We start from the raw sequence: 17,711 nt of genomic DNA, 5'->3' as shown, positions 1-17,711 counted from the left end.
ACAGAAATTCTTTTTGGAGGGTTGGACTAAAAGACCTCCAAGGTCCCTTCCAACTATTATGTTATGTTATTATGTTATGTTATGTCATGCTTTCTATTTATCCTTTAGTAAATTGTTTGGTGGTCCCCCATTTATGTAAAGTTTGAGTCTTGCTATTCCAAGGTAGACCCATATCATCAGCAAATTAGATTCAGAATACTGCCACAAACTGATGAAAATCTCAAGCCCATCTCTTGGCTTGATCACTATGCCCAATGTCACTATCCACCTCTTCCCAAAATATGACTGTCTTTCAATCATTCAAATATTGCCCATTAAGGAACTGTGCCAAATATCCTAGTTCTTATGAGAATAGTAGAGAAAATGATAGTTCAACTCTGAAAAAGATAATATCCTCAGAACTTCCCTAAGGAATTGAACTCTGATTTAATAACTACCTTCATGTTTGTGCATCTAAATTACTATTATTAATTCTACTGTTTGGCAAAATCCCAGGGAATTTAGGGTTCCATTTAGTATTAGCTAAAAAGACAGATGTGGGAAATTTCTTCCCTTTGTTTCTCTTAAAATATGAATACCATTTAGAGCTGGAGAGAAACATGGTAGGCTAATGGATGGGTAAGGAGCCCCAGGTTTGATCCTGGATACTCCAAGATTTAGACTTAAAGGAATCAGGATCTGTTAAATGAAAATGGTTTTATCCTAGGAATGAGAGAAGTTCTTTGAGATTTGCCCTTGTAATGGAGAGGGCAATTTTACTGGTCTTAATGCTGATGCTAAGTCCCCATGTGGTGTGCCTAATTCACAGGTGCAGCATCTTTCATCCATATCCTCCATATCACAAGTACCATCATCCAGGAGATCTTATGGTTGGTGGAATTTCATCTCAATTTGGTCCAGTCTCTGAAAAAATCACCTTTGAAGATCATCCCCCACCAGTATTGCCTGGACAGTTTGTGTAAGGAATGTAATTATTTATTTATATTTTTCCTGCATTTATGACTGTCAAAATAAATAATTATAGAATTTCCATCAGAAAATAATAGCTGAGGTGAAATTAAAGAGATGTTAAGAATAGCATTTTTTAATCACCCAAGCAACATATACTGTGGAAAAGAATGAAGTTTTAAAAGCAACCTTCCTGAGTTGGGCTTGCACACCTACCGGTATGATTCTCAGCCATTGCCACATTGCCCAGGTGATACTGTGGGGAGATAACTTGGAGAAGGTTGATGACACCTCTTCTTCATTTTTCTACATAGTCCTCCTAAATAAAATATATCAAGTTGCCTTGTATCTAATAAAACAATGGCCTCCTTCAAACACACTGCAAGTTCTTCTATTCCAACTAACAATACAGGAATGTCTATAAGCCTGGCTCTGTGGCAGAAGACTGTCTATCTTTTTGAAAGCCACATTATATATGTAGATTCCAGACATTCCCTGTTTTAAAATTATTTGCACAAATTTCTTGCAGAAATGTCTGTATTCTGACAATAAATATTGAATTATTTATGCCTATACTATTGTACTTGTCTACAGATTAATTCTATATCCTGATAGCTGAGTTTTACCATGTCAGAAGGATACGAATACTTATAGAAGGGGCTGGTATGATAGACTATTTTAGAATGTACAAACCTCTAGAATGTGCTTCTGATGTGTAATGCAATTCTCCTTGTAGCGGAATTCCTAAGAATTACCAGCACATCCTGGCTTTGGCATTTGCAGTAAAGGAGATCAACGAAAACCCACAAATCTTACCCAATCTCACCCTGGGTTTCCATATTTATGACAGCTATGACATTGCTCAAAGGACCTATCAGGCAACCATGCTACTTCTATCAGCAACTGAGAGACTGGTCCCCAACTACTTATGTAACATCCAGAATAAAGTCATAGCTGTTATTGGAGGACTGGATGCTGAAATCTCCAATCATGTGGCAACTCTCTTGGATATCTATAAGATTCCACAGGTAAGCTGGACATTCTTGCATGCAAACATTATTCTACTTTTAGTGTCTCACTTTTACAACTGAGCTTTGTTTTTTAGTGTTATGTACAGTCTATTCAAGACTTAAATGTTCATTGACTGTTAATGACTGTTAACTGTTAAACTCCCACAGTTAGATTGGACATCCTTGCATGCAAATGTGATGCTACTTATAGTGTCATACTTTCACAATGGAGTTTTGTTTTTTAGAGTTAAATATATTCAAATAATAAATAGTATTCAGAGTCAAAGAGTGAATAGTTCTGAACTAGAAAAATAACTCTCCTCTGAAATTTGACATCTTTGTGTTGCAGGCAAGTCTAACCATTTTTCTTCTGTATCTTGGGCTCATATTACTCAACGTTTTGAAAATTATTGTAATAAGCTTGGTGTTCTGTCTCTGGATCTTGATTTTGGTTTTTGTTTTAATATTTATAAATTACAGTCCGATTAATAATAACTTCATGAAGTGGATCCCAACTGGGTAGTTAAACAATGAAACAAAAATGGTATGGAATTTTTTTGGTTCAGTGATTTCTTCAAAACCCAATCATCATTTTAGAAAGTTGCATGAATAACGCCATAAATAAGTGATTCATTTAACGGGATGCATCATATTTCATAAGCTATATAATTTATTTCTACAGGGCAGCTAATTTGTCAGTGCCAGTCTTCTAGAAATCACTAAATTCTTCTAGAAGCTTTCTTACTTTTTTAAACCTGGTATAAGAAGATGGTATTGAAACCATCTCTGTTCTGAAATTAAAAGAAAGTTCATGTCTTTTGACTGCCAATTGACCTTCATTGGTATATTTCTATAAATCTTGTACATCTTTGTCCTGCATCATCAAATCAAAAGTTTGTTCCAGTCATAGACCAGCCTTTAAATTATATATTCCAAATGAATGCTTTATCTGTTCTTACTAAAGGTCTTTGATTAGGTTTACGACGCACTGAATATATTTTGCTGCCCTGTGCCTTATAGAAATATTGTCTTATCTGTTTTTTATTTGCCTGTACACCGCCCTGAGTCCTTCGGGAGAAGGGCGGTATAAAAATCAAATAAATGAAATGAAATGAAATGAAATAGAGATGTCAAAGGTTGTAGTAAGTTCTTAGTGTTTCTGAAATGTTTTTGAGATATGGCAGAACTGTTTTTTTCATGGTCTGTGAAGACTGCACTGTGATTGGTTATGTGGCTAGAAATTTCTTTATATAGTTACATTTTCTATTCTTATATAGTGAAAGATTTTGCAACAAAATGAATTTTCATGAAGTCAGCTAATATAAAAGATCTATAACTATTCCTGAGTTTTGTTTCACCTTCAACATTAGAAATTTAACCTTTTAAAAGTTTACAACATACAAATTACTTGTTCTTCTGTGCATGTACTCAGAACTATTGGATTTTGCATGTGGACAAACAAGGATTATATATCCTATTTTGATGTTTGAAAATATGAAGCAGCAATTACCAAGAATCTATTCCTTGGTTTTAGATAAGTTCATATCAGTAATTCCTCTAGATGTGAAGCATCACTGAATGCCATTCATCAGACTTACAACATCTTCCATGCTATTAGACTTTCCAGAACCACCATCTCAATGGAATTCTCATAGCAAGAAGGCAATTAATTCCTTTCTAGAATTCCCATCTCAGTCTGGCACTCAAGGCTGATTTGAAGAGTTGGTATAATGATTATTAATTCAATATATGTTGATTGTTTTGAACACTTAAAAATCTTATCTAGATACTGCTCTTATCTTCTTTTCCTGTTCCTCTCAGCTCATTTGTGGCTCTGCTCCAATAATGAATGATAAAACTCCAGGCCTTCCCTTTTATCAGATGGTTCCCCCAGAAGCTCTTCAGCATAAAGGGATTCTTTCACTACTCCTGCATTTTAATTGGACATGGATCGCGATCCTTATCATGAGCAATGACCAGGGAGAAAAATTTGTAGAAACAATGGTTCCTCTGTTGTCCAAAAAAGGAATTTGTGTTTCTTTCATTCAACAACTCCCCAAACTTACTGATTTCACTAGATTTGATGGCATGCTTCAGCAGGGGGCAAACATCTATGATCATATCATGGGTGGTAATACCAGTGTACTGGTTTACAATGGAGAATCCTTTGCTATGAATTATTTGTTATGGCTACAATATGTTCCTAATATAGAAGAGGTGAGAAGTAAACCAAAAGGTATTTTATGGATAATGACAGCACAGATGGAGTTCAGTTTAATCTCTTTTCAACGTGCTTGGGATATAAAAATAATTGATGGTGCCCTTTCCTTCATGATGCACTCCACTGTTCTACCAGAGTTCAGATCATTTGCTGGGAAACAAAACCCTTTTGGTGCAAAGGGAGATGGATTTATCAGACAGTTCTCGCAAGAAGCCTTTGACTGTGTATTTCCAAATGTTGTTATGAGTGATGTGCTTGAGAATATTTGCAATGGTACAGAGGATTTGGAAAGCCTTCCTGGGACTCTTTTTCAAATGGACATGACTGGCCATAGTTACAGTGTCTACAATGCTGTTCATGCCATAGCTCATGGTTTGCATGCTCTTTTGTCGTCTAGAAATACTGAGAGATCAATGGCGGATAGAGTAGAAAGCAACATTCATCATCAAGACTTCTGGCAGGTAATATCCTCATCAGGAAAAGTACTATTAGTAAGCGTGATAGCAGCCTTGAATCTGTATTTAGATTATTTCCCATGTCCTAGAATTGGGGGGGGGGGAACATGCTTCAATAAGAATGTTGTGCTTCTTTAGTTATTGATTTTCTCTGTCTTAATTATTCATTACTACTTTGATTTTTATTGTGTCTCCTCCTATGCTAGACAACTTGTAACTTTAGAATGCTTATTTTGCATCCCCCATAAATCTCACATGGAAATATATCTGTTTTTCTATACCTTTATAATCATAAAAGTCAGAATCACTCTAGTTTGTTTTTTCTATTTTTTCCAAATTAGCAAGAGATTGTGGAAAAGATACAAAACAATTCTCTTAACTCCATCTCATTTTCACCAAAAATGATGATCTATATGCTCCTATTTAGAATTTCCACCCATAACCAGACAAATGATATTTTGGTGGTGCTGACCAGGTATCTAGGGCTCTAAGAATCTGAACGGAGAGTACTGAGAGCTTTAGGTTTGGCCATTTAAGACTAGCTTCCAGTTTCCTTCCAGATGCAATTCAAAGTGTTGGTCATCAGTTTTCATATATGGTACAGGGTCAGGTTATCTGCAGGGCCACCTTTCCCTGAGGACATCTATTCATCCTACCAGGTCACATAGGGTGGGAACACTCCTAGTTCCTTCCCCTAAATATTGCCATCTTTTGGAAGCTAGGAAGTTTGCCTTTTCCATGGCAGTTCCTGTCCTTTGGAACATTCTCAGCCCTGAAGTTTGAAAGGTCTCTGTCCTATTAACCTTGTTTTAAATAAACAAATTATTTTAATTCATACCCTTGACTGCATCTTCTCTTTAATTGCAGTACAGTGAGAAGGAAGTAAAATGTGACTAAATATCTGCATTTCAGTTCTCTATCATCATGGAGTCTGTAATCCCAAATTCTTGCATTTTTATTTTCAATTTAGTTCCAATATTTTTTGAGAAGTGTCGCTTTTAACAATAGTGCTGGGGAACAGGTCTCCTTTGATCAGAATGGGATTGTAGCAGCTGGATTTGATATTATCAATATGATAGCTTTCCCGAACAATTCATTTCTTCATGTGAAAGTTGGAAATGTGGACCATTCAGCTCCTCCAGATAAAATATTATCCATCAATGATGAGATGATAACATGGCACAGCTGGTTTAACCAGGTAGGGTTTAGTTATTGTCCTTGTTTCTGAATCAACAGCCTTTCTCTAATTTGATATGTAATTTTATCTTTTGGGACAAAAGGACATTTTTACATAAAGTCCACATAAGCAACTTCTAGACCTATATCACATTATATAAAATTGACCATTAACTATTTTAGGTGAAAGTATAAGAACTTATGAGTGCATTTGTTTAATCTAAACATGAGTATATTTCTGAGCTTTTTATATTCCTGTTTTTGCAATATAAAAGTCTTTTCCAAACCATTATTTCTATGCTTAAACTGAAAATACAAATGCCATATTTGCATCATTTCAAAAGTGAACACTAAACCAAAAGTTTCCAGATATATAAATTTCATCTTTAATTACCAGGTGACACCCGTTTCTGTCTGCAGTAAGACCTGTTATCCTGGGTTCAGCAAAAAAGTGAAGGAGGGAGAGCCATTTTGCTGTTATGACTGCATCCAATGCCCAGAAGGGATGATTTCAACCGAGAATGGTAAGAGATATTCATCTACTCCTTGTTTTTTTCTAAAGAAATCCATACAACAATTAATTACATATTGATTAAAGTCAATGTAGTGTTTGCTCTAAAATGTGGGGAAGTTTTCTAAACCTGTTAATTAATCATTTTGTCTCTCTGGAAGAGCCAAATATAAATTGACCATTAATTATCAATGATGATGATGATGGCTAAATTGGACAACCATTTGTGTGAAATGGTATAGGGTTTCCTGCCTGAGCAGGAGGTTGGATAGAAGACCTCCAAGATTCTTTCAACTCTGTTATTCTATTCTAAATTACATTAACAGATCTCCATTCACCCTAAGGGCTATCATCCAATTATTTATGAAGCATTACTGTAATTACTGTACACATGCATCATTGAACAATATTTATATCACTTTTTTCTTGTTTATCATAAATATATAAAATTGTCTAGACCAATGGTTTTCTTCACATTAAATATCTTTTGTGGCTATAGACCATGGCCACGGACCCCCAAGACTTAACTCAAGATTTGAATCATATTTTTTTTTTCAAATCTTCATGGACCCCCTGTGACCACAGGTTGAGAACCACTGGTCTAGATAATTTTTATTTACTCTTCATCCAACATGCTTCAGATCCCATCTTCAAAACAGCAATATCTAATGGAACCAAGAAGTATAGTTTCTCTGCTCGGTTCCTGCCTTCTTGAAATAGTCTCTCTCTAGTAGTTCGAGTAGCCTTAACCTTGCTAATTATCTATTTTCTCTGGTCTTTTGCCATTTATGGATAATTTGCAAGTTTGTATTAATTTTCAAATCTTCATTCCTTGTTGCACGACAGCAAAAATTCAGTAGTACTTAGGTTTTTTAGCCCAAAACATGGCATCATCTGCAAACAAAAGTTTTCACACATTCATGTCTTAATATTCTCCAGAAAGCATTTCAAGTATCTAAGGAAGATTAGCAGAATTAAATATAAATATCAGCTCAACAGCAGTTAGGCACCAGAAGTACTAGGCTCTGCACTATAATGTGCCTACATATATACTTATAAGGATGTTCCTAGGTTATAATATAATATAATAACAGAGTTGGAAAGGACCTTGGAGGTCTTCTAGTCCAACCCCCTGCTGAGGCAGGAAACCCTACACCATTTCAGACAAATGGCTATCCAACATTTTCTTAAAAATTTCCAGTGTTGGAGCAGTCACAACTTCTGCAGGCAAGTTGTTCCACTTATTGATTGTTAAAAGCTATCCAATCCAAATTTTCAAAATTCCTAATATGGGTTTTTTATATTACCCTTAAACCCTCTTATCCACCTGGAATTAGGCTCTATCTCTTTAGAGTCCCATCTGAGGATCTGTCTCTTCAGATAATAGATGAAGGAATTTCTTTAGGGAGCATATTTGTCACATTACCTGTCAGCTTTTTGGCTAAGATGAAGTATAGGGTCATTGGTTTCACTTCACCTTATTAGATAAGTATCAATCTTTCCCAAATAAGGCAATTTTAAAGGTATCTTGTTACAGCTCTTTTATTCCAGGATTAATTGCTGTTACACTTGATAAAACTACACCTATTAGAGTATCTGGGCCCAAGATAGTCTAAGTAGATAGACGCAGAGTTTTCCTCTTCTGTTACAGTTCAATAATTGTCCTTCCCTGCTCCATTCCTGGATTCTTTTATAATATTTCACCTAAGAGATTCTTCATTTTAGTCTGAATCACTGAATTATTTATAACTTTTATTTTTTAAAAATTAACAAAATAGAAATTATCTGGATGTTAGAGAAGCTAAAGAAAAATAGTGTGTACTAAGAAAAGGGGGGAAAAATCTCTTTTTTCAGTAAAAAGTCCTTAAGGTGTTTCCAGTCCCTAATAAATAGAGTTGCTGATCATTCTCTAATCAAGCAAGACAATTTTGGCATTTCATTGTCACCATTCATTCTCCCATTTTAGGCATTTTAGAGTTTGTTTGTTTGTTTGTTTGTTTTTGCATAGAGTAAATATCACACTAGGAACACATATGTACATATACTCTGCCAGGATTTTTTCTAATTGTCTATCCATTGATTACAATAACAAAAGTTCTAGATTCAGTTAAATGTTGATCTTTAAAATTCTTTATATCATTATATGTATTTGAACCTAAAATGTTCTGCCCTTTTTTTTTTTACAAAGCTAACAGGCATGATACAATGAGTCACACACACACACACACACACACACTTTTTTTTTCTTGTTTAATTTCTCCTGATAGGAGGTTTGCATTTTTCTCCGAGATGATCAAACTTCTCCCACATAGTTTCATTTTTATTTTTATTTCTAAACCTACAAATAAAAACACATTTAAATTAAAAGAAGAATTAAAACACTTTATGTTCCTGGTATCTTCCTTGCATTATTAATTGCTTCTGCTGTTTTTGTAAGTTTTAATTTTATTTTTTTAATTTTATTTTTAATATATATTTGGCCTGTTGTAAATGATCATTTTAAAAAAATATTTATCTTCAACTTAAAATAAATAAATTTATATTCTGAATCAACACACCTTTAATGTCACTACAAGCATTCCCCATATATTTATTCATATTAACAGTCAAGCACACTTCAATCACATCTGCCTTATGCAAAACCTTTTGTTAAGCAATCCATTTATTCTCACACTTGCTTCACTTCAATCATACAGTCCATCGCTGTTATCACATTTAGTGATCAACCTTTAACTTTAACTGTAATTGCAGCCCAAGCCAAAAGCAAAATCCAGTTCAGCCCTTTATTTGCTTACACCTGTCAGGCACAAACAACTAGGCTCACACATGCACAGTTCATCTAATTATTTTATTTTGTTCAGCCTATAATATGGAATCTCTCCAGTCTGGCTGCCTACTCCTAGAAACAATTAGATAGGATTCCAAGAAGTGGTGAAATCCAATTTTTTTTACTACCGGTTCTGAGGGCATGGCTTGGAAGGCACAGCGTGGCTTGGTGGACGTGGCAGAGGAAGGATACTGCAAAATCTCCATTCCCACCCCACTCCTGGGGGAAGGATATTGCAAAATCTCCATTCCCATCCCACTCTGGGGCCAGCCAGAGGTGGCATTTGCCAGTTCTCCGAACTACTCAAAATTTCCATTACTGGTTCTCCAGAACCTGTCAGAACCTGCTGGATTTCACCTCTGATTCCAAGCAACTTGGGGTTGGGCTTAGCCCCAGATCTTTTTGTGTAGTGACACTGAGCTAGCTTGCTCTGTGTCAGAGCAAGCTAACTGTGCTTGAACCCTTTTCCCTGCCAGGCTGGGTGCTTCCCAACATCACCCTCCTCTCCACAACAGCTCCCTCTTCTTTCATGATATCTTCACTTTTTCAGTTTTCACAGGAATAGTATCTTTCACCCCAAGTCTGAGGACTCTATTGTGCCAGGCATAAGTCTCACAAAACATCTAGATGATTAGAAAATTCCTTTCCCTCAGTAAATGCAATCCAGAAGGTGAAGGTTGCCGCTCATTTAATGCATGTTTTCCTCTGGAATGATCCCCTCTGCCTTTCCCTTCTGGACATCTGCCCTGGACATCTTTGTCACCCTTATTTTCATGGGCTCCTTTTCCCCAACCTCTGTCATGGCCACAGCAAGAGGGGAAAAGTCTGTGTAGCAAGGCCTTGGGTTTGGTTCCTTTGGCCACCAAAGCTCCCATTGTATGTCTTCCAAGCTTGAGTCCATGCTCACACAAAGACTGTACAATCAGCCCAGGTTCTGAGGCACTCCTTGCCTCATAAGTGTGGTCTGGATTTGAATGTCCAGACTCTATTGAAAGTGGACAATTAAAGTTACTTCATTCCAATCCACACCAGATGCTATTAATATGAATTCAGCTATATACAGATTGACTCTTTGGTTATTGTTCTGTCCTCCTTCGCCTCCGTCCGAATGATGGCTTAATTAGCTGGCACCATCAGTTCTGGCAGCAGAATAGCCAGCATCTGCCAAGAGCTTCCGTTATCTTCCACGACGTTGGTGAGTCACCCAGGAACAAACTTCAGCTCTTAGTCAGTGGATTTGCCTGTTACAAAGAGACACAGCAGCTCTCACTGCCTTTTATATCCTGTGGGGTGTGGCTCCATGACTCAGCACTTCCTAGGCCTGCCCCACCCCTGCTTCTATTGTTCCCTCCTCTCCTGCCTACGAAACCTAGAGTCCAACCAAGCCTGATTGCCATCAGCTCAGTCTGCAGGCATGGCCTGGAGGTGGGGGAAGAGTCAGGGGATGGAGGCCTCGTTATTTCTTCCACCTGGCCTGCTTCTGGCTCCTGGAGCTGAGCCAGGAAAGCCAGTGCTCCCAAGGTAAGTCCTGATGGCCCTTCCCCTTCACTTCCCAAGTCACTTTCTGGCAGCAGGCCTGGCTCCAAGTCATTTTCTGGCAGCAGGCCCAGCTCGGGGGGCGCAGAAACAACAGGTTATCCTGCCTGAGCTGGCAAATCCAGTGGCTATCTGTCATGTCTTATATCAGATATCTAATCAATCTATAAAGTTCTGATAATATCCATGATTGGATTGTTGCCTTCAATGACTGGTATTTTTTTTTATTTGCATTTATATCCCGCCCTTCTCTGAAGACTCAGGGCAGCTTACACTATGTTAGCAATAGTCTTCATTCTATTTGTATATTTATATACAAAGTCAACTTATTGCCCCCAACAATCTGGGTCCTCATTTTACCTACCTTATAAAGGATGGAAGACTGAGTCAACCTTGGGCCTGGTGGGACTAGAACCGGCAGTAATTGCAGGCAGCTGCTGTTAATAACAGACTGCATTAGCGGAGGACTGGTAATGCCCATTGAGCCACTGACTTCGTTAACAAATTCAGACTACAGGACAGCCTTGAACAGCCTTTTGGAAACTCTGCCACTTGGGTTGGGCTCACATTGGGCTATGAAGGTTCTTATGAAGGTTCTTGTCTGGTTCTCCTCCAAATCTTACTGCCAAGCCTCCATGTCTCCACTACAAAACTGGCTGTAAAGCTGGAGATGCTTATATTGTAGGGGAGACTCGAGATGCTGGCATTGGGGTATTTTGAATTTACTGAATCAACTGAAGCACGATCTCTGCCAGATATAACAGTAACAGATTTGGAAGGGATCTTGGAGGTCATCTAGTCCAACCGTGTGCTCATGCAAGAAACCTGTAGTAGGGATTTGAACCTCCAAACTGCCCACCTTTCTGATTGACAAGCTCAGTGTCTTAGCCACTGAATCACCTAATCAGGCTTGATTTCATTCTCTGTGAAATGCTTCATTTCATTCTCTAGCCCATCTCAACACTGTAGCATAGCATCTACCATGCCTTGGTCCTCTGACACTCCTGCATGAGGGTGTATGACACCCATGTAACATTGTCTATCTTTTATTTACAGGGAGTAAATATAAGGAACAAACAACTACACCCGCACATTTAGCTAACCGGTTTATTATGTTCTGCCTATAATATAAGAATCTACCAAGTCTGGCAACCTATACCTGGAAAAAATTAGATAAGATTCCAAGGAACTCGAGTGGGGTAGAGGGATTGTCAACCTAACCCCTTTAGAATTGTGCAGTGGCAGCAGGGTTTCTTCTCCCAGCAAGGTTGGGTGCTTCCCAACACACCTAATGGAAAGAATCTTGCCATACTAAAGAGATAACCTTCTAATTTACTAGATATATCTTGAAAAAATCTAGGGTGTGGCTACTCTGAACCCCTTCCTGCTCCTTCATCCAGTTTAGGACTGCACTGTCCCTTAATTTAGTCTTATCTCTGTTGGAAGTTTCTCCTCTCTTGGAAAGCTCTGGGCTGCCAAAACTCCTTTTCATGATTCTCCAGATGTACATTCTATTATATCCACAGCTATTCACAAGTTTATCCATTGGTGGTTTGATTAATTGAAGATTATGCAAACATTTATAAAGAAGAGAAAGAAGCCTTCTCTTTTTAGCTTACCAGCACATGGCATGTGTAGCCTGCTAAAATTAAATACAATATTGATCAAATTTGAGGAATTTTGCCTTATAGCTATTCACCTGAAAAACTGTTTTAAATGAAATATACAGATATTATTTAATACAAGTTACTTCATTTTATCCAGAGTATACAATAATGATTAATATACTATACATCCTAGTCAATCAGATGAAATTTATATTCCCTGCTCACATAGAGAAATCAAAGGAAACTATTTTTTCATGATTTACCAGGACTGTAGTTCTTTAATTTATTTGTAAAGATGACAGATAGATGAAAGATAATAGACAGATAAATGGACAGATGATAAAAAATGTTAATAAAATAAATATAAAACACTATTAAATAAAATAAATAAAACTTGTGTGCCAATTATATTTAACAGGAATATTAGTACTCATATTTTATAAAGATCATAAAGATTACGTATTTGTAATTATAAATTATCTGCATGATAATAATATATACTGTAACAATAATGCAAATGCAGAAATGTGGAACATATATGAGGTTAACATATTAATTCTTTTTTTTTCAGATAGAAATGAATGCTCTAGATGCAAAGAGAAATTCTATCCAAACAAGAAACATGATTTTTGTATTCCCAAAAGTATTAGTTTCTTGACTTATAAAGAACCATTAGGGATCAGTTTAGCCTGCCTTTCTTTTTCTTTTTCTTTGTCCACTGTTCTTGTGCTTGGAGTATTTATGAAGCACCACAACACTCCCATCGTCATAGCCAACAACCGGGATCTAACTTATATACTCCTTACTGCTCTGCTGCTCTGTTTCCTTTCAGCACTGCTCTTTATTGGCCAACCAGGAAGATCTACCTGTTTATTCCGACAAACTATTTTTGGCATAGTCTTTTCAGTGGCTGTTTCTTCAGTCTTGGCAAAAACCATCACAGTGGTTCTGGCTTTTATGACCACCAAACCAGTATCTAGAATGAGAAAATGGGTGGGGAAAAAATTAACTAATTCCATTGTTATTAGCTGCTCCCTGATCCAAGCCAGCATTTGCACTCTCTGGCTGTCAATTAACCCTCCATTTGTAGATGTTGATATGATCTCAGTGCCTGAAGAAATTATCCTGCAATGTAATGAAGGCTCTGTGACCATGTTTTATTGCGTCATTGGCTATATGGCTTTCCTGGCTATTATCAGCTTCGTCACAGCTTTCCTTGCCAGGAAATTGCCTGATAGTTTCAATGAAGCCAAATTCATCACCTTCAGCATGTTGGTCTTTTGCAGTGTTTGGCTGACCTTTGTCCCAGCATACCTGAGCTCCAAAGGGAAATATATAGTGGCTGTGGAGATCTTTTCTATCTTAGCTTCAAGTGCTGGGCTTCTGGGCTGCATCTTTTTCCCCAAATGTTATATCATTGTGTTTTTTCCAGACTTGAACAACAAGGAACAACTAATGAGGAAAAAAAGGGTGATTAATAATAACTCTCTGTCATCCTCAGTAAAAAAAAATTAATCTAGATTTTTGCATTTCTAAACATTGTAGAATATTCATGGAAATATCCATCTTAGATCCTGATTTATATAACTTTTCTCCATTTTCTAAACATTCTAAGATTTAACTAAGGGGGAAGTATCAGTTGTTGAGACATTAATGTTTCTTTTAAGCATCTTTTCTGAAGCACATTCAGATAGATGATCTAGCTATAGCAGCTTCAGTCTTGAACATTGGCCACTGTAGTCTAAGAATTCTGTGTTAACCTTTGGGCTGATAACTGTTAAAGACATTTGGGTTACCAGGTCTCCAGGGGAAATATGGTGAACAGATGGTACAGGGATAGATCTCCCGTCAACCACTTCCAATAGTGAAAGTTTCCCTCACAGGCCCAAGCCAATCAGCAAAACCAAATGTTTTGTCTTCTGGAAGTCCAAAAGAATAATATAAAATTCCAACCGGTCCAAAGCCTGATCTCCAGAGCCAAACCTTGGTTAGACATAGAGGGGGATATCTTATCTTGGGAATGTGCCCTTCTGGGTTTTGAGTGTGGGAATAGCCTCAACTTCAATGCCAATATGGGGATGTATATATACCCTGCTGGATTGGACTGACTCTGGAGATTGGAATTGAGGCAAATGATTTGCAGTTGTTATCTTTTCTCCATGGGCAGTACCAATTTGTGTTATAGGGAAGAAAAGTACATCCCTAGATCCATTGTGGGGAATGCCTCAGGTCTCTCTAGTCAGACTGGCCTCTTGTTTATCATTTATTTGAAGCTACTGGGGGATAGAATGGGCTTTAGCTTCATCAGTGTGTTGATGATATCAAACTGGGTCCTGCCCTTTGGAACATCTTGCCCCTGGGGGTGAAATCTGCTCCCACCTCCTGACCTTCTCTAAGGGCCTGAAGACCTGGCTTGAGACCCCAATGGGGAAGTATCATGCTAGAAGAAGTTGGTGGACTAATAGAAGATCCTACTTGTTATTATATATTTTTTATTTTATTTTTTTATTTTTTTATTTATTTATGTCACACAGTATATACAAGCATAAGCATGAAATAACTATACAATATATAAGCATATATATAAGCATAAGTATGTAATAACTATATTAATTGGATATAATGAAAGGAAACAATAGGACAGGAACAGTAGGCACGCTTGTGCTCTTATGCATGCCCCTTACAGACCTCTTAGGAATGGGGTGAGGTCAATAGTAGACCCTGAAACACTGAGAGGTCTGTTTCATCTTCAGTATCAGGGAGTTGCGTAATACACACCAGGAAAACAAACAAACAAACCCACACACCAAATTTGCGAATGCAACAAAGCTCTGCCTAAAGATTTGTAGATAGATAGATAGATAGATCTTTGGTTATTCGGGTTTTCTCCCGCGTAAAATTGGAAGTGTCTTGGCGACGTTTCGACGAAGTCTCATTCGTCATTTTCAGGCTTCAGCTTCGTGCTTCTGGGAGCACGAAGCTGAAGCCTGAAGATGACGATGAGACTTCGTCAAGACATATTCAATTTCTGAGAAATAACAAAGACCTACATACAAACACCCACGAAAACCTCAGAAAACATAGATAGATAGATAGATAGATAGATAGGTAGATAGATAGATAGATAGATAGATAGATAGATAGATAGATAGATAGATAGATAGATAGATATAGATATAAAGATATGTATATGTGTATGTATGTGTATACACATACATACATCCACAGAGTGTGCATACACACACATGCACACACACACACACACACACACACACACACACACTATTTTGTTTTATTTTTTAACCTTGTAAGCCCTCCAAAGTTAAATAAATGAAATACTAAACAAATGATACTACTTAGGTACTTGGTCAATTCCTCGAGGCTATAAGGGCCTGAATTGCGGGGTGGGGGGGACAGCTGCAACTCACCCCTAGTAAAATATAGTATTTTTGTTTATATGCTTTTATGTGACATTTCTGAATCTGGACAGAATAAGACAGAACTTATTCATGGCTTTTAGTGTTCTCGTGTTCTAATAACATATCTGAACAGGCGAATGAAAACATAGTCCACTGGAAAGAAGGACTTATGGGGTGAGGGTGGGGTGAGAAGAAACTCTGTTTACATTCGGGTGACAAAAGTTTGAGTGAAAAGCTGTAAAAACATCTACTTGGGTCTACCTGTATACTTTTTTCAGCATTAGAAAGACTGGCTCTTTCTGCAGTATTCTTTCACCATTCTGTCCACTCTGATGCACTGTAATGATGCATATGAATCCATTCAGATTCTTCCTGAGGTTTACAAAGTCCATTCTGTTATATTTATAGATGTTTTATATGCAGTAACCTATCCTCAACTGTACTACCTGAAAAGGTCATTGTCAATAGACTAAAAAATACTAGTGTTTAGGGAATGTCCTTGGCAAATCCTTGTTCGCTTGCCATAATTGCATGTTAGTTAATGAAATTTAAAGTAATTGTTTCTTTTTTAATAGCTAAAAATCAATTTAAGGCAAATCTTCAGCTTAAAGGGGTCTATAAGAAAAATCAAAATGTCTACTTTCTGCATCTCCATGACTATTTGGAGCTCACTTTTGAAAAAAATTAAGCAATCATTTGGACTAAATAGTTTAGAAATCTTTAGAAATTTTAAGCAGACATTATTCATATTTATACTATAATATATAATTGGTAATTTATGTAAAGTTTAGGTATAGTCATGCTAACTTCTTTGATATGCCAAGCTGGCTTATATTATCTTACCTACTGAGCATGTCCAAGATGGCGCCGCCCTGCTGATCGGGGGAGCGGCAGTGGGCCTTTTCGGGCCCTGTCCGGTTCTGGGGGGGGCCTTGGTGACATCTTAGGCCCCCGGACCTGATGGAGGAGCATCCAGTCACCCGGTGGAGGGGTGACTTGGCGCAGGACGACTCCGGGGGGCGTTGGGAGGAGCCCCGGAGCGTCCTGCTGCAGTGGTGGTCATGGCGGCTGGCCGGGCGGCTGGCCGGCTTGCCGGGCGGTCGCGGCTTGCCGCCGGCCTTTTTCGGCGGTCTGGCGGCGGCGGCGGCGGCGGCAGCGACGGCGACGGGGGGTCACTGATATCCAGGCCCCCTGGACCCCGCCCGTGGGAGGAAGCAAGCTAGCCGGGCGGCTTGCTGGGCGGTCTGCGGCTTGTCTGGCTGCCGCCGGTCTTTTTGGCACTCTGGCGGCGGCGGCGGCGGCGACGGCGGCGGCGGCGGCGGCGGCCTTTGACATCTTGGGCCCCCTTAGATCCCCCGCCCTGATGGAGGAGGCTTCAGTCGTGGAGGAAGATGGAGGACGGGCGACTTCAGGGGCGAGGGGAGGAGCCCCGGAGCCCCGGAGGAGGCCCAGTGGAGATCTGGAGGGCCTACCGGGCCCCCGTCGGCCTTTGTTGGTTTTTTGGCGGCGGTGGCGGCCTGGCTTTTTCGTCTGGCGTCGGTGGAGTGACTGGCGTCCCTTCCTAGTTGGGGGGGGATGTCGGTGGCCTCATGTGGCGGCGGTGGGGGGCCTGGTGGCGGCCGCCGGGCGGAGGTGGCCGGTGGCGGCGGCCTACCTCGGCGCTTCAAGGTGGCGGACGGCCTGTTTAACATCTCTACCATCGGTCCGCCCCTCCCCCCCTCTCCTTCTTCCTTAGTCCACCCCTGACTATTTATAGGTGGGTGGCGAACTGACTGAATGAGTGGTTTTGTTTTCTACCCCACGAGGATCACTATTGACTGCTTCCCATCAGGACTGACTGACAGACCGGTTGTGGTCACTGTATCATCTGTTACCATCTTGACCGGCCCAGGATGGGCCTCCTGCGGACTTTCTTGGTGATGCGACGTTCTGGCTGACCTTCTTGCCCTGCGAGGCGCCCCTCTCGCGGGTTTGGCCCTCCATACTATCGAGGCCCACCTT

At 39.0% G+C, this 17,711-nt stretch overlaps 1 protein-coding gene across 1 annotated transcript; it reads left to right on the top strand.

Moving 5' to 3' along the window:
* The first annotated feature begins 610 nt into the window (after positions 1-610).
* LOC131198096 (vomeronasal type-2 receptor 26-like) lies at positions 611-13,806 on the top strand. The gene is made up of 7 exons (XM_058182605.1): positions 611-618; positions 809-958; positions 1,685-1,976; positions 3,780-4,640; positions 5,605-5,832; positions 6,208-6,334; positions 12,863-13,806. Exons 1-7 carry the CDS (start codon positions 611-613, stop codon positions 13,804-13,806), a joined length of 2,610 nt encoding a protein of 869 aa, XP_058038588.1.
* Positions 13,807-17,711: the final 3,905 nt, after the last annotated feature.

The sequence above is a fragment of the Ahaetulla prasina genome, chromosome 4, assembly GCF_028640845.1.
Source record: "Ahaetulla prasina isolate Xishuangbanna chromosome 4, ASM2864084v1, whole genome shotgun sequence".
Taxonomy (NCBI): Eukaryota; Metazoa; Chordata; class Lepidosauria; order Squamata; family Colubridae; genus Ahaetulla; species Ahaetulla prasina.
The sequence above is the reverse complement of the archived record's forward strand: the minus strand, read 5'-3'. Positions and strand labels throughout refer to the sequence as shown.